At 29.7% G+C, this 24305-nt stretch overlaps 1 protein-coding gene across 1 annotated transcript; it reads left to right on the top strand.

Moving 5' to 3' along the window:
- The first annotated feature begins 1258 nt into the window (after window positions 1-1258).
- On the top strand, window positions 1259-22694 carry LOC143078519 (uncharacterized). Its single transcript, XM_076253381.1, has 21 exons — window positions 1259-1478; window positions 2309-2356; window positions 2787-2865; window positions 3266-3379; window positions 3687-3764; window positions 4114-4224; window positions 5470-5534; window positions 5978-6597; window positions 7316-7349; window positions 7928-7972; window positions 8671-8831; window positions 9134-9311; window positions 9917-10085; window positions 10364-10570; window positions 10998-11262; window positions 12157-12270; window positions 12554-12730; window positions 13092-13136; window positions 14113-14230; window positions 14841-14912; window positions 22464-22694. Exons 2-21 carry the CDS (start codon window positions 2309-2311, stop codon window positions 22569-22571), a joined length of 2808 nt encoding a protein of 935 aa, XP_076109496.1. The 5' UTR covers window positions 1259-1478; the 3' UTR covers window positions 22572-22694.
- The last annotated feature ends 1611 nt before the right edge of the window (window positions 22695-24305 follow it).

Here is a 24305-nt window from a genome sequence, read left to right as displayed (position 1 = left end):
ACAACCTCAGTGTATACAGACCATTCCCATCTAACAACCTCAGTGTATACAGACCATTCCCATCTAACAACCTCAGTGTATACAGACCATTCCCATCTAACAACCTCAGTGTATACAGACCATTCCCATCTAACAACCTCAGTGTATACAGACCATTCCCATCTAATAACCTCAGTCTATACAGACCAAACCTATATAACAACCTCAGTCTATACAGACCATTCCCATTTAACAACCTCAGTCTATACAGACCATTCCCATTTAACAACCTGTCTATACAGAGTTACAAACCATAACTTTCTAAGTACCTCAGTCTATACAGAACATACCTACCTAACAACCTCAGTCTATTTACAGCCCATTCCCTTATAAAAACCTCAGTTTATACAGCCCATTCCCTTATAAAAACCTCAGTTTATACAGCCCATTCCTTGATAAGAACCTCAGACTATCCAGACCATTCCTATTTAACAACCTCAGTCTATACAGACCATTCCAATCTAACAACCTCAGTCTATACAGACCATTCCAATCTAACAACCTCAGTCTATACAGACCAAACCTATATAACAACCTCAGTCTACACAGAAAGTACAAAACTAACAACCTCAGTCTATACAGACCGTACATATCTAACAACCTGTCTATACAGATCATACCTATCTAACAACCTCAGTCTATACAGACCATTCCAATCTAACAACCTCATTCTACACAGACACTACCAAACTAACAACCTCAGTCTATACAGACACTACCAAACTAACAACCTCAGTCTACACAGACACTACCAATCTAACAACCTCAGTCTATACAGATCATACCTATCTTACTACCTCAGTCTATACAGATCATACCTATCTAACAACCTCAGTCTATACAGACCATACCTATCTAACAACCTCAGTCTATACAGATCATACATATCTAACAACCTCAGTCTTTACAGACCATTCCAAAAAAATATTGAAGTGCAACACCCCCCCCCCTTCCCCAGACCATACATGTACCTATTTAATATATTTAGTCTACACAGACCATTCTTATCTAACAACCTCAGTCTTTACAGACCATTTCAAAAAAATATTGAAGTGCAAACCCCCCCCCCCCCCAGACCATACATGTACCTATTTAATATATTCAGTCTACACAGACCATTCTTATCTAACAATCTATATCTATACAGATTTTGCATCTAATTATCTTTATATGAAAGGATGTTCTGGAGAATGGAATATGCACCTGCTGTGACAAGTCTGGAGAAGATTAGGAGATTGATGTATGTCCAGAAGATAACCAGCATGACAAAAGTTTCTTCTGGTAAAGATCAAAGGAACTATGTTCAGAAGCCACCCAATATAACAATAGTTGTTTGTAGTTAAGTATTGAATATTTGTGTCCCAGTTTCATCACCACACTTCACCCTAAGATTTTCAAGGATAAACATTGATTATTATAGAGATTCAGACTTTTTAAAGGTAAAGATTTTTCAGCTTATTATTTCAAATACTTCATTCATTAGAGTGTATTCCTATGTGTTTTGTTTATTGGTACAGGTATATTTCTTTCTTTTATTGATTTTTATTTTAATTTTTATTTTCATATAATTAATTAGTGTTTTCCCTAAGATTCTTTTTAACCTTGTGATACACAGCAGCAATCATTTGATTTTCTGGGAGGAGCTGTACATTTTTTGTGAAAAAAGTTTATTTCCAGTTTTTTTTAGCCCAAACTTATTTGTTTTTTGCGCTTCTGAGAAAAAAATTGGTTCCACCCTCAGCTGCCACTATATTTAATGCTAGAATTGTTTTCTTCTTTTCCCCAAAATATTATGTTTGTCTGGGGAAAATTCCATAGTGCCCTAGAAAATGAAATGGTTGCTGTATTAGTTATTTTGACATAGTGCACATTTTTGTTTGGTATATTTCCCTTTGCAGGAGAGAACTTCACCAATTGTTATTCTTTTATCAATTTTTTAAAACTATATAGAATACAGTTAATATGACAGCAAGTAGGGTCCAGATTAGAGAGAATTGACCTGCAAAATATTTTTGAAATATTTGAAATGTAATATAAAAAACATTGTAAAATAACTTTTGTTTAGACTTTCCCATTATATATTATTTTTTGTTAATGTCATAATTGGTGATTTTTTTAATTTTATGTTCTATGTTTATAAGATTAAAATTTAATAAAAGGGCACATGAAGTAATTTATTACAATACTTTTTAAATTGAGTCAATTATGTTGACATAAATCATAGATGAATATGAATATAACATCTCAATTCTAAGATTTATTATTTTAGATGTCTTCGTTTGCAAAGAAAGATAGATGGACTAAGATACAAGAAATGGTATGTAATCTTATTTCTGTTATGTGGCCTCTTGCACTTTAGTTGGATACTTCAAATTGGAATGTAAAATTCAATTGTCTTATTACTATCAAATTAAAACTATTATAGAAATGAATGAAAAGACACAGTTTTAAAATCTAATCACCTGAACACAGGCGCTTGGGTATAAGGTACCGTTATTTTTAAGTAATGAATTATCTCCCTTATTTATTTTTTTTTAATATAAACCCTATATTTTTGGAATCAGCATACATGAAGCTGACATTTGAAGCTGGAATTAACATGTCTAAAAACCTAATTTTAATATTTTTCATATCAAAATAGATCCTTACTGGTGGAAAGGTCTTCAATTTGAACAATTGGTTTTTAATTAAAGTGACATTTATGTGGATGTTTTGAAAAACACTTAAATATGTTTTTAATTTTAAAGACTAAAGAATGGGCTGGCAAAGATGAAGTTGTTGTTTGCCTTAAACTAGATTTAAAGAGCAAGAAAGTGAAATATGCAGGTAACTTCAATATTTTACTCTGTACTCTTAAAATAATTGAATTTTTAACATTGATCAGTCCTTATCATGCTTATTGGAATTAGAAGTTATGCAGGTTTTTTTAGTACACTTTGTTAAAAAATATATTAGCATTATTTAAAATATAGTATTTTATGGATGCATATGATTGAATGGAATGTTATATGGAGTGGATTTAAAACATTTTGTTTACAAAAATTCCTGCCAAGATTTTTTTTCCTGAATTTCAGTCATAAATATTTCAGAGTAAAAAATGTAAGGAACATCATCATCTGTGAAATATTGGACTTTTTATATTATGAATACATTATATTGAAAAACAAGGTGGAAAATCTACTTACTTTTACTTTTAGTTCAACAATATATTAATGAAAAATTTTAGGTCCTTCATTCATGAAACCATTTGGTTCAGATGTGGACGTGATAAACAAATTTTTGAAATATGCTGAAAGGGATGGCATTTCTAATGGAGAGGAAATGGCAGTAGTACCTATTGGTATGTTAATTTTTTATATAATGTAATAATTTGCACATTGTTTGTTATGTTATGTATAAAACTAAGAACCAAATAAAGGAATTGTGTGCTTATCAACAAAACATAATGCTACCAGACTTGTTATATTTGTAGTGCTTTAAAAAAACATTGATGTTTAAAGTTTGATTATGAAATGTGATAAAAATATATGAAATTTTCCACATTTTTGTTTAATTTGAAAGAGCTTCCTGTAATATTTTAATATAGATAGATGATATCTTTTTAATCCTTTGCTTTTTTCATTTAATTTTATGATATTTTTTTTTAGGATTGCCAACTATGGAAATTGAAGACATCAACTTGGCAAACTTGAGGAAGATTATTCCTAATATTGTTGCATCAGATGGTAAAGTTATTTTTTATTATTGAAGAGTTATTTAAAAATGCACATCAATTACACAAGCATGAAATCTCTATTCCAAAAGCTATTTGATATTAGGCCACTTATATACATTGACTTTTTATTCTTTTGATTTTCTGAGACAAAGAATGGTTGAAAGTAAAATTTTGATTTTATTATTATCATTTTCTGAAATCAGTTTTTGAAGGTGTGGGGAAAAACGTGCAACTGTATATTTTATTCACATTTATTGTGACATAAAGAAATCATTTATACTTATTTGTTTAGTTTTTTCTTAAACTTTTATTAAAGCAATTGCAAAACTTATATTTATTATAATATTATTTTTTAACAGTGTACAAAAGAAAAAAGGTTTTGAAAGGTTTCTGGGGAATTGAGTGTTTCAGACCAGTATGGTACCCTCAAGAAGTAGAGTTCAAGTCCCCAAATAACACGGACAACCAAGGTAAGAAAGAATGTTTTTTATTTATATCTATTTCTATTATACCCCAAAATAAACAAGTTTTGGGGTATATAGGTATCACTTTGTCTATCTGTATGTCCTTATGCCATGTAAGAATAAGTCCTCCTTAAAGGATAGATTAATATTGTTAAAACTTTACACAATTGTAGTACACAACCTGAAGATGTACATGAAGGAAAATATTTCTGGTTGGAAATATTTCAAGGGAGATAATTGAAACTACTTAGTATTAATATAGTAATATATGGCAACAGGTTTTGTACATGTAAGCACAACTACTCCTAAATGGATTAATTAATTGATTGATGACACTTTACACAGTTGTTTTGCACAAATATAAGATGTGCATGAGGATATTTCTGGTCAGATTTTTTTTCAAGGGAGATAATTGATGTTGCTTAGTTTAAATTTCACAATGTGTTGCAATAGGTCTTGTAAGCACAACTCCTCTTAAATGACTGTAGAAATAAAAATGAAACTTTACACAGTTGCAGTACATGACAGAGAATATGTGTATAGGAAGATATTAGTGGTTTAAAGTATTTAAGATGGCTTGGGACTATTCAACTGCGCATAATTTCACTCATGAGTTACAAAACTATTTGTCGTTAATTTGATATAATATTTTTTAAATATTTTGATTGATTAGAAATGTTAAATCATTGTAGTTATCTGACTTATAGTATATTTTCATTATTATCCATATTTTTTAAGGGTCAAAATGACAATTCACCCATTTTCACCATTTTCCGCAAAAATTTTAGTATTAAGGCAAAATATTTTTTTTCCTTATCAGTGAGCTATTTTTTTTATTTGCTCATTCTTTGGAGCTATATTTCAGCAATTTGTTTTACAGTTTTGAACCATGTGTCATGGAACGTTTTTTTTTATATTCCGATAAAAATATGTCAACACCTCTATTTACCCTATCATTTCATAGAAAAATGGTCCCTTTTACATACATTTTGTACCTGTTTAAAAGTAAAATTGTGAGCTTAAATGGTCCATGACCCCCTATTTATTTTTCGACCAATTTGATTCACTTTCTGAAAAAAAATAACAATAATATGGATTTTCTGATAGAAACTTTGAATAGGGCCGAGCCACCTTAAAGGGAGATAATTAACTTACTTTATATACTTGTAGATGTTGTTTATATTGTTTAATTTTATGGTTACCATACTTAGCTGTATAGCTAACTTAATTTCATGTTTTGTTATTATTTAGGAAAGCGTTTACCAAGGGCAGATTTAGAGAAGATTTTACAGTCCTACAAGGATTTTGTGCTTTCTGTAAGTGAAATTGAGAATGGAAATGGGGAATGTGGCAAAGTGACAACAACCTGACCATAGGAAAAACAGCAGAAGGTCCCCAACAGGTCTTCAATGTAGCGAGAAAATCCCGCACCCAGAGGCGTGCTTCAGCTGGCCCCTAAACAAATATATACTAGTTCAGTGATAGAGAACACCATACTAATTTCTGTAGTCTTAAAACCTGAGCAAATGTCGCATTGTATATACATTGAAATTTGCTGTTAAAACTCTCTGTTAACAGATTTCTTTACAAATTTTGAACTGTTTTGGAGATGTAATAATAAAACTAAATTGCATATACTTTATACTATTGTGTACCACTATTGTGTACCTTTTTATATTCAAATGTCACTTCATCTTAATATTTAATCAAGAAAACGCTTTAAAAAAACACTTAAAGCACCTTTTTTTTATGTTATTAGGGAGGTAGAAGTCAGTTACCAGTTACAGGAGGACCAACAGAAGAAGATGTAAGAGAAGTAGAAGAAGATGTTAGAGAAGTAGAAGAAGATGTTAGAGAAGTAGAAGGAGATGTTAGAGAAGTAGAAGGAGATGTTAGAGAAGTAGAAGGAGATGTTAGAGAAGTAGAAGGAGATGTTAGAGAAGTTGAAGAAGATGTTAGAGAAGTAGAAGAAGATGTTAGAGAAGTTGAAGAAGATGTTAGAGAAGTTGAAGAAGATGTTAGAGAAGAAGAAGAAGATGTTGGAGAAGTAGAAGAAGATGTTAGAGAAGTAGAAGAAGATGTTAGAGAAGTAGAAGGAGATGTTAGAGAAGTTGAAGAAGATGTTAGAGAAGTAGAAGGAGATGTTAGAGAAGTAGAAGGAGATGTTAGAGAAGTAGAAGGAGATGTTAGAGAAGTTGAAGAAGATGTTAGAGAAGTAGAAGAAGATGTTAGAGAAGTAGAAGAAGATGTTAGAGAAGTTGAAGAAGATGTTAGAGAAGTTGAAGAAGATGTTAGAGAAGAAGAAGAAGATGTTGGAGAAGTAGAAGAAGATGTTAGAGAAGTAGAAGAAGATGTTAGAGAAGTCCAAACTGAACAAAAGTAATATATGATTTAGCTCTTTATATATTTTTTACTCTATTATAACAATTGAACCCAAACAAGTATGATTCTAAACAATATTTTCAGCAATTTTTGTACAAAGTCTAGTATAAAAAAAATTAAAGGACATTATTATCCTATATCCAGTCATAACTGTTTGGACAATGACAATATAACATATAATTCTTTATTAATTTATTATAAGTATAAATGATTTGTAAATAATGAGCTATGCATTATAAATGTATTTTGTTGTATTAACTTGAAAGAAAACTAGTTTCTGATACATCAATGTATTGGCAATTTATAAATGTGAAACACTGCACAAAAAATGTTGTGAACACTAAAATTTTTCATATATAGCTTGGTTTATTGCAAACCCAATAACACCTTACCACAGATTCACCTAATAGTTACCTGTCCATTTAAACTTTTGGCAATTCTATTGTCCCATCCAGCAAATACAACAGGTATTGTTCTCTGTGTAGTTTATTCACTGGGACCTTTAAATTTCTTATAAGAGAAATTTATCACAGAATAATTGACTTATATATACACTATGTAAATTTTGGCTCTGACAGTGAAAATAAGTTTTCCAATTTAAGTCAATAAAATATCTTATAGAAATATATTAAATCTGCTCATCCAATATATTCTTAATAGGATGGGGAAAATCTACAATTTGATTATTATAAAGATATACCTTTATTTTTTTAAGGTTGAAGGTTCATGAAGAATCAAAAGAAGAGCAAGTAAGTTCTGTTATGAATGTTAGAGGCAATTGTGATATTTTCAAATCAGTCAATTTTGATATCAATAATCTTAGAAATTAAAAAAAATACTACACATACCATAAATTATTACAACAACTAGAACCCGACAACTTCATCCACAAACTTATAGACACTTACTTACAGTTAAAGATTGTTACAAATATTCATTTTTTCCGTATACTATTACACAATGGAATGTACTACCTCCAAAGGTAGTACTTTCTCCCACTTTAAATATTTTTAGAGAACAGTTAACACCTACTGTTCTCTACAATATAGAACAGTAAACCTAGTAGTTATATAAATAGTTTTAATCACATGTCATGTTAGTATTTGTTTATTTTTTGGCACTTTTATTTTGTAAATATTTATAAATTATTATCCTACGCATGCGCAGCAGTTAGTAATCATCAAAAATCTGATGGATAACTGGATACCATAAGAAGAAGAAGAACTGGTTGAAACAACTATTATTTATATCACATATTTCTTTTTACTGTATAGAATTGGTTGTGAAATTGAACATTTTCACGCACATAATATTTTTATATTTACAGATTAAGGTCGTTATTCAACCAGGACCAAATATAAGAATGCAAAATGTAAGTCTACTTTACATCATGAAGAGTTTACAGCTAATTTCATAAAGCATGTAGAGCAAGACTTTAGTTAGCTTTCTAGCTTTGTTTTTATATTGTTCAATCATTAGGATAACACCCAATTAAATTCAAATATATATACAGGTTAAACTATGCCTAAATATATTGTTTAAAGATGTCAATCTTATTTACAAAGCTTGTATAAACAATTATACTAACAAAGCAATCAAGCCAACGAAAGTTTTGCTTTACATGCATTAGGAAATTAGCTGTAATATGTGATATATGCTGACACTTATAATTCTTATGTTTAGTTTTTGGACCAAGCACGGAAATTAGAAGGATATAAATGTTTGTATTCACTCATAAGACTATCACTTACTGTGGTTTCATAAGTATGTTTTGATCATTTTTAACAAATATCAGATGGCACCTTAAAAATATTGCCTTGGACTACATAATTATCTTATGTGTTCATGTTTGAAACTTAGGTACACAATAATAAGGGGGATAATTGTTGATAATGCTCTGTGATTTTTGTAAGTAAGAAAGTAATAGAAATTGTAAATAAAGGAACTTTTATTTCTTAAAAAATATGAAAATATATTTGTTTTTAGTGTATTGCTATGAAGCAAATTATATTCCAACCATATATACTGATATACATTGAAACATTTCAACATCAAGATTATTTCTTTTAGGTGATGAGTCTTGAGGAAAAAATCCTGGAATCCTTGAAAGAGGCAGATTCCTGGGATTCTTTCTTAAAGATTTGCCAGAGTATTGATGTCAGGAAACTGATCAATTTGCCAATGACACCCATGTCTTTCAATGATATATCTGGCATTGACAAGCATAAAAGGTAAATTGTACAAAATCAAACCTTTTGATATATGATGGCTAAATTCAGTTGACTTGAAAATACATTTAAATAATATTTGCAGTTTCTCTTCAGTACTGTTTTTTTTATATATATTTTTAAAATGTCTGTATACCATCATTTCTATTATAATATCACAGTGCATGGTATCTGAAATTTAACAAGTTTACACAGCTATTTGAACCAAATAAAGATATTTCTCACTGTACATTAAACCAAGAAAAGACGGTGTTGTTTTAAAATTTAGATTTTTTTATGAAAAAGTCTGGATTTCTTTTTTACAGATACGCAAAGATTTCAACAATTCCAAGTGGATACTGGCCAGTCCAGGCAACAGGTGATGGTAACTGTTTTTTTAACAGTATATCACTCCTGTTGTTTGGAACAGAAAACTTTAGCAAGAAGTTAAGATTAGCTGCATGTGTTCATGCAGCACTACATCTAATTCATTACATTGAATCTGTAAGTGTAATACTGTGTATTTATTTATTTTTGTGGTTACCAATTTTCATTGTCTGTGGAGGAACTGTATTTTTGTGGATATTTGATTTCGTGGTTTTCCTAAAATCTGCATATAATCCAATATAAATTTTGTGCTACCTTGAACATTGATATTCGTGGTTCACATGTAACCACAAAATCCATGATTGATTGTTGGTTGCTTTACGCCGCATAAGCACAAAAAGGCTATATCAGGGCGAGAGCTAATTTGAATTTTTTTACAATTTATAAAAGAAAATCTCATGAAAATTGGTATCAAATGAATATTAATGAATCCACTGTATGTTGGTTTAACACATTTAGTTAAAGGATATGTAATCAGTTTCTTATATGCATGTATAATTATAAAAAAATCCTTTTTCATGTTACAAACAGACAATTAGGCACATAATGCTCTTTCTTTTTCATTGGAATAATTTTATATTATATTTTAAAAGTGCATTTCATCTGTTTTTATGGTATTTTCACTTGTAAGATATATATAGCTGCTATGCATACAGTTATCTAATATTTAAAAATGTAGATTCAATAATCTTAATGTAATATCTATTTCACTCTTTTGGTAGTACAATAATGAACTGAAATCAGAGGATGAGGCTACCCAATTTATGTGTACTGTCAGTACTGACAGTACATTTAAGAACAGACCAGTTAACCAGCCTACAGTTAGAAGTATTGTGGAGCATACCATAAGATCTGAGGTTATGGAAACTGCAAAATTAAACCTAGACTGTGGTAATTTATGTTTGTATTATAGAATATTTAAAAAATCTGTTTTTATCTTAGTGTCATTCAAAATCTTTGACTGTTTTTATCTCAGCATTGAGTTATCCCATTTAGTTGAAAATAAAAGTTGCAATCCCTCTCCACTGGTCTAATCAAGGATGCATATAAAGTCTGTATTATCTTATAGTACAAAGTGCTTTAAATGTTGACATATATTTTGACATAATAGAATATTTATTGGTAATATAGTCCATGGCACCTTAATGAATACTCATTCTTTTCTGTAGGTTTGCTACAGATTCTGTTTATGGCTGGTGCACTTGGTAGGCCAATCCAGCAGTACTCAGAAATTAAGAGATATGGGTATGACATTTGCCTGCCCCCATGTCCATGCCAAGAAGGGGATAGCCCACAAACTTTAAATGTTTTGTGGGTTAAGTTTAATGCAACTTCAGTTCAAATGAACCATGTTGTGCCATTGCTGAAAGTTAGAGGTAAGTTTCTTTTTTGTAAAATTTATAAAAACTTCCTTGGTTTTGAATACAGTATTCAATTAACTTCAACAATCTATATTCAGAAATTCTTGTTTCCTGGGACAAATAATTGAGAAAAAAAAAGAAACAGCATTACTTGCAAAGATGACTTGAATACTAAAATAGTACACTTTTCAACAAATAGATAAATATTTCCCTATGAGATTATTATTTTAAAACTTTAATGTGAAAATTACAAAATTTTTAACATTCTGGAATACCCCAAAAAGCCTTATATTTTAATTATTTGAGCCAACCTTTTTTTTTTTAGAAACTTAAAGGTTGTATTATATTACTACAGTATGCTATCTAGATATTTTATACATGTTTATGGACTTAAATCATTTGTTATTGGTGGGGTCATTACTTTTGAGTTGTTATTTTCAAGATGTTAGACGTCCAAATGTCCACACACCAACCCTGCCTCTGGTCAACCTTGACTTTTGTACATCTAGGTTCTTTGGTGGTTGTGTAGTGCAGGAATGTAACCCTAAAGATGATGATGATGCTAGTGGTAATATCAACTGGATTGGATGCACCAAATGTTACACCTGGACCCATGCTAGATGTATTGGTCTGAACTACAAACATGTCAATAAGGGTCAATTTAGTTTTGACTGCTGTTTACCTCTGAACCAAGTTGAAAACTCAAAGTAAGATCTTATGAAAAAAAATACAGCAATCAACATCCTTCTTTTAATCATTTATTTTTTTAATTGATTCAAGCAAGTAAAAGTTCAACACTTGTGATTGAAATAGTTTTTTGTTTGCCATTTTTTATATATGTTATTTGTAATTTCCAAAAATTTTCATTTGATCTCATTATAAGTTAGCTAAGGACGACACATTTACAAATCTTTATAACCAATCAGACCAATTTAATATATATATTGCATAAAATTATGGATATGTGGTAAGATTGTTAATAAGATCACTATACCTAGAGGGGGCAAAATAGCGGATAAGTGAATCACTAGCATTTCTTTTGTATAAAATACTAGATATGTTGAGAATTTAAAAGTTTTGCTTTCACTTTTTTTAACAGTGTGCACCACATTTTTTATGTTATCTAGAATAGATAGAAAAAATATTATTCATTTCTTATAATTTATTTCTAAATTCCATTTCAAACATTAGAAAACCATGAAAAAACGTTGATGATGTCATGGTTGCATGACTAAATTATGTCTATGGGCTGATAACAAAATAATGTCAGCCAATCAGAAGACGTGTTACATCCAAAATTAAATTATTTAAGTGTATATAGTAATGTAACAGTATGCAGCGACAAATTTATTAGTTTAGTCTCACATTAAAACTAAGGTTAATCAAAAAGAAATTTGTGGTAGCAGTGGTAATGAAGGCATTTGCTTAAAATTAAGGTTAATGATCAAATCAATAAAAATGTATCTGTTCACATAGTAAGGACTTATTTATATTACGTTTGGAAGAAAATAATGCTTTGAAAGGCCCCCTTAGTTTTTCTCTGGAAACCCCTCCCACAAGTGCTGTGGGTTTTTTTAATTGTACTATATTTTCTTTTAAAGTATTTTTGAATGGAAATCACCTGATAAACAAAGATTTATAATGACATTGGTAGACATCTTATCTGCAAGACCTCAGCATGGACTCACAGACAACCTGATTGATTTTGGGTTAAGGTATATATTTTTTCTTTTCATTTTTTTCTCATAAAGAAGTGATTTATAGATGATATAAACATGAATAAAAGGAGATATATGTGTAAATTTCAAAGAGACTACAAACCCAAAAGAATTACTGCTTCAAAACAGAATATTTATCACTATACAATCTTCAGCCATTAACAAACAACTATACCTTATTGTAAGCTTTTTCTTACTTTGCAGTTAATAACAAATCATTTTATAATGTTATTTATAGAGCATTTTAAATAAGCTTAAATTGTTACATTAATTTTGTTAGCTACACAGTACAAAATATGGGAATAATAGATGCCAGTGTTTGTATCATCCCTACCTATGCACTTGAGGCTGTCAGGAAACACCCTGAAGAAAAGGAAGAATCAGCTAGGAAAAGTTTGGCCAACGCATATGGTAGAACAAACTGGCCCAATAGAATCCTCTTACCATTTCATTGCAGGTAAAAAAAAAATACTTCTTGTACTTTTAATACTGCATCTGAAAGATAATGTTACATTGATATGTGATATCAATGTATTTGTTACCAACAGCTATATTTAAATAATGTACAACCAGGTAGCTGTGAGCTTGCCCAAAAAATGAAATTTGTTATATTTCTTCTTTAGAATATTTTTCTTTCTTAATTTGTCAGGAAAAAGTTTGAATATATCATTTACCACTAGGGGAATTCAACACAGCAGAATTTTGACACTGTTGGCATTATTTCCATAATTAAGGCAAATCTAAATATCAAGGTTATCTTAAAATAGATTGATATCTTCTATATATAATAATGTTTACTTTTATTTTCATCCTGACAGTTATTGGCATTGGGTAGCTGTTGAAATAAATCTTGAAGAGAAAAGGTAAGTTTGATTTACATGTGAATACTTCAGTTAGGAATTCCACTTCGTCAAAATTATATCCCCATTACGCCAATTCATTTTTACAGTTGTAGAAATGGTAGCTATTGTAGGGATGACGTGCTGCCAATTTTGCTCTAGAAAACTGATTAATTTATCCATATAGCAACATTGCAATCCTTATGTGTCGGTTGTATTTTAAAAGACAAATGTATCTACTAGCTAGCTTCTCTGACGAGGAGCTTCATTTCTTTTGTTCTATTTTAACCGGGTTTGAGAATAAATTCATTTTGATATTTGTGAAGCCCATTTGCTCTTAGTTGACTTGAGACAGATATTAAACCATTATATAGATGTAACATACATTTAATTCAATTGTTTCAAATTCCTTTTTGTTTTATTTGTCAAAATATTCTGTTGAAGGAACAGCTACATGCATGTTTAAATAAAATTTAACTCAATAGACCTATCCACTTACAAAAATATATATGATAGTTTATGTAATATGTAATTTCAATAAATAGTTTGCTATATATTAAAGTACCCCCTTAAAGATGATCAATTTTATTTGGCAATCGCCAATGGCAGTCAGCAGGGTTAAAGAACATCAATTGTTCGACCTGTTAGTCAAATGCGTTTTGTTTAAATATACTTTTTCACTTTTTTGGTCTTTTGGAAAATGTTGTTTGTGCTGTTTTTAGACCCTTCTACAACGAAATTTGTTTGACATGCACACGTATAAAAATTGCGGTTTTTATCCAACGCAATCATAGGTTTGAACGTAGTTTTCACTTTAGACTCGTATATATAGATACGAGTCTAAAGTGAAAACTACGTTCAAACCTATGATTGCATTGGATAAAAACCGCAATTTTTATACGTGTGCATGTCAAACAAATTTCGTTGTAGAAGTGTCTAAAAACAGATATATATATATATATGTTTTATTATTGTTGCTATAGTTGATATTATCTTGCAGAGTTTATGTTGTTGATTCACTGGATAACAGAAAGTCCATGGAAGAAGTAATTCCAGTTGTTAAAAAATTCCTTAAAACAATTGGAAAATTATGCCATTTAGAATTTTTATACAAGGACGTAAGTATATCTTATATTGGTTAAGAACAGAATTTTTGTTGTCATCTTTCCCAAGTTGAGAAATATATTTGATTAATGAAAAACAAGAAGAGGCTCTCTTAATTAAAATATTTCTATGAAACATCAAATCTGCTATATATAATCATGTGAATCAATTGTAACTGATTTGTATGCCCTTTAGGGGCAGTTTGGGAAATGAAATATTCTATTCAATTCTATTCTACTCTATAATTCCAGAAAGTAGATCAACCATGCCAATCTGAGCACCGATACTCCAGATTGAATTGTTTTGTAAAATTATCAAATGATATGACTACATTTTCATTTGATGGGCTGAAACTTTTTATTTTTATATAAATTCATAACTTGAGATTTAAACAGCATTTGAGACTTTTTAATTTCCCTACCATGTATATAAAACTTTTATTTATTATTTACTATAATTGTTAAGGCAGAACTTTTTGAAAAACATCTGTTTTCAATTGAATTTTATTGAATATACTTTCTGACCACCACATACAACTTCTTTACCATCAGTCATTGAATAGTTATAAGATAAAATTCAATGGAAAAATTTCATTACCAATATTTCTTTATCATTTTATTTCAGGGACCTATCCAAGATAATTCAAAGGACTGTGGATGTTTTGTCCTGTATAATTTGCTTCAAATTGCTCAAGAGGTATAAATAATGTTAATATAACAAAGTAACAGCTATGTTAGAAGGGAATTCAGAAATGGGAATCCAGAGGGACAATACACAAACTTAAAAATTAAAGCCAAATGATATGCATATATAGAGGCAAACAAGGAGAGACAACTATTTACTTTGATTCCTGATGAACACTTTATCAATATGAACTTTAACAAACAAAATAATGGAAGTTATCAGCTGTGTGACACAATAATAAGCACTTTTACTTTTTCCATTTTTGATTTTAGAAAAAATCACACTGAGATGATTATCGCCCCTGTCTCATGGCGGCGCCCATGAAAATTTCTAGCTGAAGAAAAAAGAGTAACTTATCCATTTATTATGTGTTTATGTTGTGGAAAATATGAAATTAATATGAAATTAATAGTCATATAACAGTCATATAACTTTCAGAATATTGTGGTAACAAATAAACACTACAAAACAATATATCGAAAAAAATATCCGTACATAATTTGATTTGATTGATTGAAATTTGAATGAAATAGACATGGCGACAAAAGAAGACGTTGCTGACCTTAAAAACATAATGTTGAGTATAGACAGTAAGGTCACAAACTTTTCTTCTAGGCTCGACTCTGTTGAGAAAAACTTAACGGAACTTATTAGTGATGTGAAATCTGAAGTAGGGCAAGTAAAATCTGACCTTAGTATCACAAACACTGAAGTACAACAACTTAGGCAAGACCACAATGAGCTTGAGAGAGGTGTGGGACATTTGGAATCTCAGTTCAATTGTTTATAAACCGAGAAATTAGAATTGCTCAAATTAGACATAGACAAAAAACTTACTTCACTCAAAGAATGTCAAGTACTACTTGAGAAACATGATAGGAAATACAATGTCCTCATCTATGGAGTCGAACAAAAACCAAATGAGATAATTTGGGAAGTGATTGATAATTTATTTGTTAAAGATCTTGGTATCGAAAAATTTAAAGCTGACAGTTTCCCTATTGCAAATGCACATAGGATTCCCGCTAAAGCTCCAGTTGAAGGTACAAAACGCCCGGATGCAATTATTGTTAGGTTCATGCATTATGACGACAAGCAATGTATTATGGCTCAGGCTTACAAACTTGCAAAAAAACGGATAAGAATTGTTGATGATCTCCCTGTTATTATGAAAGAGGCACGTAACGATCTTGCGAAAATAGCTTATAACATCAGGACTAAAGAAAAACTACAAACAAGGATAAGAGCAAGAGGTGTACACTTGGTTTTAGAAACCCGTCTAAATGCACGAGATGTCTGGAACGTCCGTAAAGACATCAGTTGTGTCTGATCAATACTTGTACATGTAGAACAAACAGTACACAAATTATATATATGTATCTCTGTTTTTTTGGTATATTTACTTGTTCGGTATAAATATGTATATTCATAAACAAATATACAAAAATGTATATTTAATACTTTAATATTTTTTAGGGTGTGACATAAAGTAAGTATAGATGTGTTAATGTTCTGTTTTTTTTGTTGGTTTTTTTTTTTTTTTTGTGATGTGTGTATGTTGGGATTTTTTTTCGTGCGTTTTTTGTTTGCTACAGCTTAATATTTTTATTTTAGTGCTTTCCAGCATGTAATGTCGGTAAAACAGGAATGTTTTTCTACCTCACTAAAATAGCCAAGATAGGATACTAGGTTAAACTATGTATGTCATATATACATATTATATAGTCTCCAAATTTTAAAGCTTAACGATTATTTTTTTTTCTCACGCTTAAATGACTGGTTGTAAGGTCAGTACTCACCAGATAATATAAACCGTAAACCAGTTAAATTTACACAAAATTCATCACTAGAAGCCTTGTTCTAATGAAACTTTATGGGACAGAATTTTTTTACTGTTATCTTGTCTCAAATAATACCATGATAGAAGGTGAGATTATTACAAATGACTTGAATGAATAAGTGAAGCTGACTTAACAAATAGTACTAATAATTGAAAATTTATTGCGAAATTTTAAATTTTATTTCTTTTAAAAGAGAATCAATCCTATAGCCCTATCAAACATGCTTTATGTTTTCTACTAGTGCTTACTGCTTACTGCTTAGCTTATATTAATATGACTTTTATTTGTGTTGATTTGCCTGAAGCTTAATTTGTGCATGACTGAAGCTTAATTTGTACATGTCAAGAGCTTTTAGATTAGCTGCTATTAATTATTAGTTACATATTATACATGCTTTCCTGTGCTCATGGTGTAAATATCATGAAGTGTATTAAGAAAAAAATAATCACTTGCAAAATCCTGAAAATGTTAACACTACATAAACAATATAAACAAAACAAATCTATTGATTTCATTGAAAATCAAACATTTGTTTTGTCTGTTTGTACATGTTGAAAGCAAAAACTAAATATACACATATTTATTGTCTTCATTAACCCACTATTTCTTTCGGTCTGACTCATTTGAATTGAAATGAAATAAAAAGTTACTTAAATCAACCAAAACAGTGTATATTTAATGCATTTAGATTTTGATATGAAAACACATTATATAATGGGAGATAATTTTTATTATAATTTAAATTAAATAGATTTATCTCCCTTTGTACACAGTATTTCTGTATTAAAAAATATTTGAACACAAGTGGATAGGTTACTCTTCAATACAATAGTAATTTGTTTTTAATTATTATTAGATGTTTGATATTTACACTATGATCTCAAATTTTCTTTCTTTTTGTTTTTTTTATTATTTATGTTTGTTTTTCATTTTGACACAGTATTACTTATTGTATGGAAACTATGATGTATTTAGGATACAGCAGGAAATTAAGGTAGAGGAGATCAGACATTTCAGAGTTACATTATCACTTACTTATATAAAACACTATCGGAGAAGACGGTCGCAATACTCTCATCAAATCTCAAGTATTTATTATTCAGCTATAAAAATAAAATTGAATAAATGAGTGATAGTGGTATAAAAATTGTTTCATACAACTGTCAAGGTTTAAATTCAAAGGAGAAGAGGAGAGATGTTTTTGATTATCTTAAAGCAAAAAATTGCCACATATATTGTTTACAAGATACACATTTTTCAGAAAAAGAAGAAATATCAATAAAAAATCTATGGGGAGGAGACTGTATTTTCAATTCTTTTGCAACAAACAAAAGAGGGGTAGCAATATTTTTTACCAAAAACTTTGAATACAAGATATATAGGATAAAAAAAGATGATCAAGGAAATCTGTTAGGAATTGATATTGAAATTGAAGGAAAAAGAATAACTTTGATATGCTTATATGGTCCAAATAAAGATTCACCTGAATTTTATTCTAGAGTAAGTGATACAATAGAAGACTTGAACAACCAATCAGTTTTAATAACTGGAGATTACAATTTAGTCCAAAACCAAAATCTTGATACTTATAATTACCAAAATGTAAATAACCCAAAAGCCAAAGAGAAAGTTTTAAATATAATAGAAAATTATGATTTAACAGATCCCTATAGGGAATTGTACCCTGAACTAAAAAAATTTACATGGAGAAAAAATAATCCCATTAAACAAGCAAGATTGGATTTCTTTTTAATATCGCAAGGCCTTAATCAACATGTTTATGATATACGCATTCTCAACAGTTATAGATCCGATCACTCCCCAATAATGTTACATTTAAAGATGAATAACTTTATAATTGGTAAAGGTCTATGGAAATTTAACAATTCACTTTTACATGACATTGAATATTCAGCTGCTGTTAAAGAGACTATAAATAAAGTTAAAGAACAATACGCATCACTAGTATACAAGAGAGAAACATTAGAAAAGATAAATGACTTAGAAATTCAATTTACTATAAACGATCAACTCTTTCTAGAAACTTTATTAACAGAAATTAGAGGAAAATCAATTTCATATGCTTCTTTTAGGAAGAAACAAAAAGATAAAAAAGAAAGAATACTATCAGAAGATATTAAAAAACTAGAAGAACAAATATTGACGGAAGAAATATTTATTGAAACTGAAAAAAAGAAAACTGATCTAAAAGTATTAAGACAAGAAAAGATGAGGGGGTCCTACATCAGATCCAAAATCCAATGGATAGAAGAAGGAGAAAAATCTTCAAACTTTTTTCTAAATTTAGAAACTAAACATTTTATAAATAAAACTATTCCAAAATTAGTCAATGAAAAAGGGGACACTATCAGTGAGCAAGATAAAATATTAAAAGAAGCAAACAATTATTACAAAAGGCTATATACTAAAACAGAAAGTTTGAATAATGTTAACCTAAACAATGAAATCCCTGATACTGATATTAAAAAAATAAATAATACCATTAGAGAATCTTTGGAGGGTGAAATTACTTATGGTGAATTGACAACTGCTTTGCGAAAAATGAAAAATGAAAAAAGCCCTGGGTCAGATGGTTTCACAAATGAATTTTTCAAGTTTTTTTGGATAGATATAGGAAAATTTGTATTTCGTTCTATAATTAATGGTTACGAAAAAGGGGAATTATCAATTACTCAAAGACAAGGTATTATAACCTGTATACCAAAGGGAGATAAACCGAGACAATTCATGAAAAACTGGCGCCCAATAAGTTTACTAAATACCACATATGAATTAGCATCAAGCTGCATAGCTGAGCGTATAAAATTAGTTCTACCTCAAATTATTAACAGTGATCAGACTGGCTTTATTCCGGGTAGATTTATAGGGGAGAATACTCGTCTTATTTACGATATATTATTTCATACAGAACTAAATGATTTACCAGGACTGCTCCTTCTCATAGATTTTGAAAAAGCTTTTGATTCTGTATCATGGAATTTCATTGAAGACGTTTTAGACTTTTTCAATTTTGGCCCCTCTATAAAACAATGGGTAAGAACCTTTTACAAAAATATAAGTTCTGCAGTTTCTCAAAATTGTTTTTTATCTGAATTCTTTGAAATTCAAAGAGGTTGTCGACAAGGGGATCCTTTATCACCTTATATATTTCTTTTATGTGCAGAAATACTTGGAATATTAATTAGAAAAAATAAAGATATAAAGGGAATTAAAATAGATGATACTGAATATTTGATCTCTCAATATGCTGATGACACATCAATTATTCTTGACGGTTCACCAGAGTGCCTTGACGCAACTCTCCGCTTATTACATAAATATGCTGAAATGTCTGGTCTCCATATGAACTTAGACAAGACAAAGGTGGTGTGGATAGGAAAGAAAAAATATAGTCAAGACACCATGTGTGTAAAGTGGGGATTGGAATGGGGTTCCAGTAGGTTTACACTATTAGGAATAAACTTTTCTGTCAATTTGCAAGAAATGGAATCTTTGAATTATTATCCTAAAATAAAAGAAATTGAAAATATAATCAATATTTGGTCTAGACAAACACTTACTCCAGTGGGAAAGATAACAATTATCAAGACACTAATTATTTCAAAATTAAATCATCTGTTTTTAACATTACCAACACCATGCAATACTACTCTTAAACAACTTATTCGTACAATCTATTCATTTATTTGGGAAAACAAGCCTGACAAGATTAAAAGAGAAATATTATGTCTGGAACATAAATTTGGGGGGCTGAAAATGTTAGATATTGAAGAATATATAAAAGGGTTAAAATTAACGTGGGTCCGACGGTTGCTAAAAAACAATACAAAACTCAAAAAGCTTATAGAAAGCACAGAAAATATTGATATTGAAAAACTAGTATTTCTAGGCCCACCAAACAAATGTAAAAACCCCTTTTGGAAAGAGATTTTTGAAGCATGGACAGAAATGCTAAATAAACTTAAACCAAAAAATGAAGAAGAATTTTTAACAGATTCACTTTGGAATAATGGAAATATTAAAATAGGTAGCAGATGTGTGTTCTATAAAGACTGGGCTGATAACGGTATTTTATTGATTAATGATCTGGTAGATAATGAGGGTAAATTAATGTCGTTTGAGCAATGCAAAAATATTTATGAAATTAAATCTAACTTTCTAGTTTATAATGGAGTTATATCAGCAATAAAATCATATCAAAATTCTCTTAAACATAATATCTCTATAGAAAATCTTAATAAAGTTCATGGACCAATTCTACCAAATAATATAAGAACATTTTTTTTGTCAAATAAAGGGTCAAAAGATATGTATAATGTTTTCTTAGAAAAAAGTAGTACAAGGCCTAGTTGTGAAGATAAATGGTCTCTAAGATTAAATAAAAATTTTGATTGGAAAAAAGTGCATAATATGTCTTTCTACACCACAAAAAGCTCTAAACTTCATTGGTTCCAGTACAGAATAGTGCACAGAATCATTGGCACAAATGAATTTTTATTTAAAATTAAGATAAAACAACCAGATAAATGTACTTTCTGTAATGAAGCTATTGAAGATATTGAGCACATATTTTGGACATGCCATAAAATTTCAGATTTATGGATTGAACTTGGTGATTGGATTTATAACCAAACACAAATATTGATTCCATTTAATATAGATATTATTTTATTTGGAAATTTAGGTAACAACGGAAATAATATGATAAAAAACTTAATAATACTCCTGACAAAATTCTATATTTACAGAACAAAACTATGTGAAAAAAAGGTAAATTTTACAGGACTTAAAAACTACCTCAAAGAATCTCTGGCATTAGAAAAGAATTTATTTTTTAAAAGAAAACCTTTTCATATGGCCAATATCTGCTGGGACCCCTGGCTTCCAATTTTAGAAGACTAGGTTGATTATCAAAAAATTGGTACATCATGTACCAGAATTATTTTTATGTACATTTCTTTCCTTATCCACATCACCACCTATGTTTAATGATTTGATACTGTTATATGTTGGTTTATATATATATATATATGCTTGATGTTTTAGTCGATGTTTATAACTACATGTATCTACCTCTAAGTTAATGCCTGTACGCAAATATTTGAATAAATAAATCCTGCAAGATACATTATGAATGCTGTAAGTAAAATATATTTTTTTTTATTTTTTATTTTTTTTTTTTCCTTTTTCCAAAATTCCAAATTTCTGTGATTTTTATTTATTTATTCTTTATATTTTATTTTTTTTTATCTATTCAGATTTATTGATCATTCTGTATTGATAATGTTTTAGTTGGATATATTATAATTTACAATGATTTATAAATGTATATATTACAGTTAAAAAAACTAACAAATACTAACCAAATTGACTATATTTTGTATATGCTACTAACAGTTAACGAGGCCGGGATAAGGTACCGGTATTTGATGTATCCACTAACAAATGTCAAACTATCAATAAAGTATGATCAAATTTAAAAAAAAAAAAAAAAAAAAAAAAAAAAAAAAAAAAAAAAAAATCACTTGCCTCTCTCACTTATATGAATAAGGTTGAAAATTTAGGAATTGATTTGATACCATCTAAGAGTGGTATAATTCATAATCTAACTTCAAACTTTTGATATTACTTGATACATGAATGCATTTTTTCAGGACTTTGATAATTTACTTTAATAAATTATATACCTTTTTTTTTTCAGAAATTACCTTTAAAGGATGAACTAAAAGTTGGAATTAACTGCAGGAGATACCTTTCATCAGTCACATATGGTGATGGCCAAAGAAGTGTGAAATACCCTTATTATTAAAGAAATACAAGAACTAACTAAATGTTTAATGTTCATAACTTTGTGTTTCCACAACTATGAGTCAAGATGCAAAGAGAAATTTTTGATCAAGCAGGATAGCCACTGTTTTCAATTTGAATATTCTTTTTGGAAAATGACGCAGTCATTGTTCCATAACTGCCGACCTGAACTTCATTACATTGCTCTGCCTACCGCGCTTGGTTTCGTATTTTCTATTTTCCAAACAAACTGGTATCAGCTTGTGTTATCATTATGCATCATTGTGTAGTATTAAACCAGCCAGGACCCAGTTTACACTGGTTTTTGCTTGTATTCCACTACACTCGAACAAAGTGTTGTAGTTTGACGGGAACCAGTTTTAGAATTTGTAAACTACAAAACGTAATCGGTTATTGTTCATTCCGTTTTGGTGTTTCATACCGACTTATATGGTTTGAATAAGCTTAAGACCATTCAAACATTAATGTGATAGGTATATTAAAGATGGTTTTACAAAAGGATTGAACTGTTTTACTTTCAAAGTCGTACTATAGGGATATCTGTCATATACGGATTTCCACTCTCACCGGTTAATTTCTTCTTTTACACGTGCTTTGGAAACTTCCTGTTTAATCGCAAGTTTTAAAATTGTTTTTGAGTGAATTAAACTTATTTTAACAATCATGAAGCGTTCCAGGATCATTTTAAAGCAGTTTCTTCTTCTCTTTGATGATGGAAAATAGGTTTTCTCAAGAAAATACCGCAAACGATCGCAGAGGAATTGAAACGTACAAGTCAAGTCGGCACCTGGTTAAATTGGCATCTAGTCAAATCGGCACCTATTCGACGTCAATTCGGCATCCAATAATATTTGATATAATATTTTCTATTCAATTAATTAATTACTGTTACCAAGTACATAGTGAATATGTTGTTGTGTATTTTGGTAAACCACGAAACGAAAGTGAATATGTAGTGTATAAAGGTAAACAACGAAGCCCTTACCAAAGCTGTTGTTTTAACAATTAGACAATTTGTGTAATTGTAAAAACAAGTCAATTATTAAAATAAAATGGAAAACTATGAGTCCCTTTCAATAAATCAAACTTTCATGCCAAATAATTAGCAAATTTAAGGTGTTTGTTTTTCAGTAAAGTTTAAACAGCATTAAACCAACAATCCTGTAAAATGCTCAACTGGTTAAAATAATGCAGAAAAATACACAATATCTCATGTATTAGTCCAAATAATTATGACGTCTGGCAAGGCTATTTTATTATTTTTCTGGGACGCCCTCCTACGACGTTCAGGTGCCAATTTAACTAGGTGCCAGTTTGACTAGAATTCTTTGACAAATGTTTGAAACTATCTGAGTTTCATTAGACCTTTGATAGCAGTAACAAAAAGATTATTTACTTAATATTTTGTGGGAGAAGGGGGTTCAGACTGTGTGGCATCAGGTCTGTTTGTGCCCAATACATTTTCGCACCCTACACGTTCGCACATTCACACTCTACTCATTCACGCCCAATTTTAATTCAAATTCAAGTTGAATAATTGGAAAATTATGGTTGTTGTTTTAAATTGCTTGGGTGTAAATACTGAATGTATTTATAGCTTGGTATGAGTAAAACATTGAAGATTTTAAAGGAAAAAACACAAAAGATAATTGTTTTTAACAGCTTGGTCCCATTGATCTGAAACAACGAAACAATAAAACATAGAAACCAAAATATAGCAATCCACTAATATAAC

The sequence above is a fragment of the Mytilus galloprovincialis genome, chromosome 6 (assembly GCF_965363235.1).
Source record: "Mytilus galloprovincialis chromosome 6, xbMytGall1.hap1.1, whole genome shotgun sequence".
In the NCBI taxonomy this organism is placed as follows: Eukaryota; Metazoa; Mollusca; class Bivalvia; order Mytilida; family Mytilidae; genus Mytilus; species Mytilus galloprovincialis.
Note: the sequence above shows the minus strand (reverse complement) of the source record. Positions and strands in the feature narration are given on the sequence as shown.

What these genes read in the sequence shown, in the direction of transcription:
- LOC143078519 (XM_076253381.1), top strand. Translation starts at nt 2,309, where the DNA reads ATGTCTTCGTTTGCAAAGAAAGATAGATGGACTAAGATACAAGAAATG. An exon ending in ACAAGGATTTTGTGCTTTCT is followed by an intron (nt 5,535 to 5,977) that starts GTAAGTGAAATT and finishes TTATGTTATTAG; the next exon opens with GGAGGTAGAAGTCAGTTACC. An exon ending in TAATTCATTACATTGAATCT is followed by an intron (nt 9,312 to 9,916) that starts GTAAGTGTAATA and finishes CTCTTTTGGTAG; the next exon opens with TACAATAATGAACTGAAATC.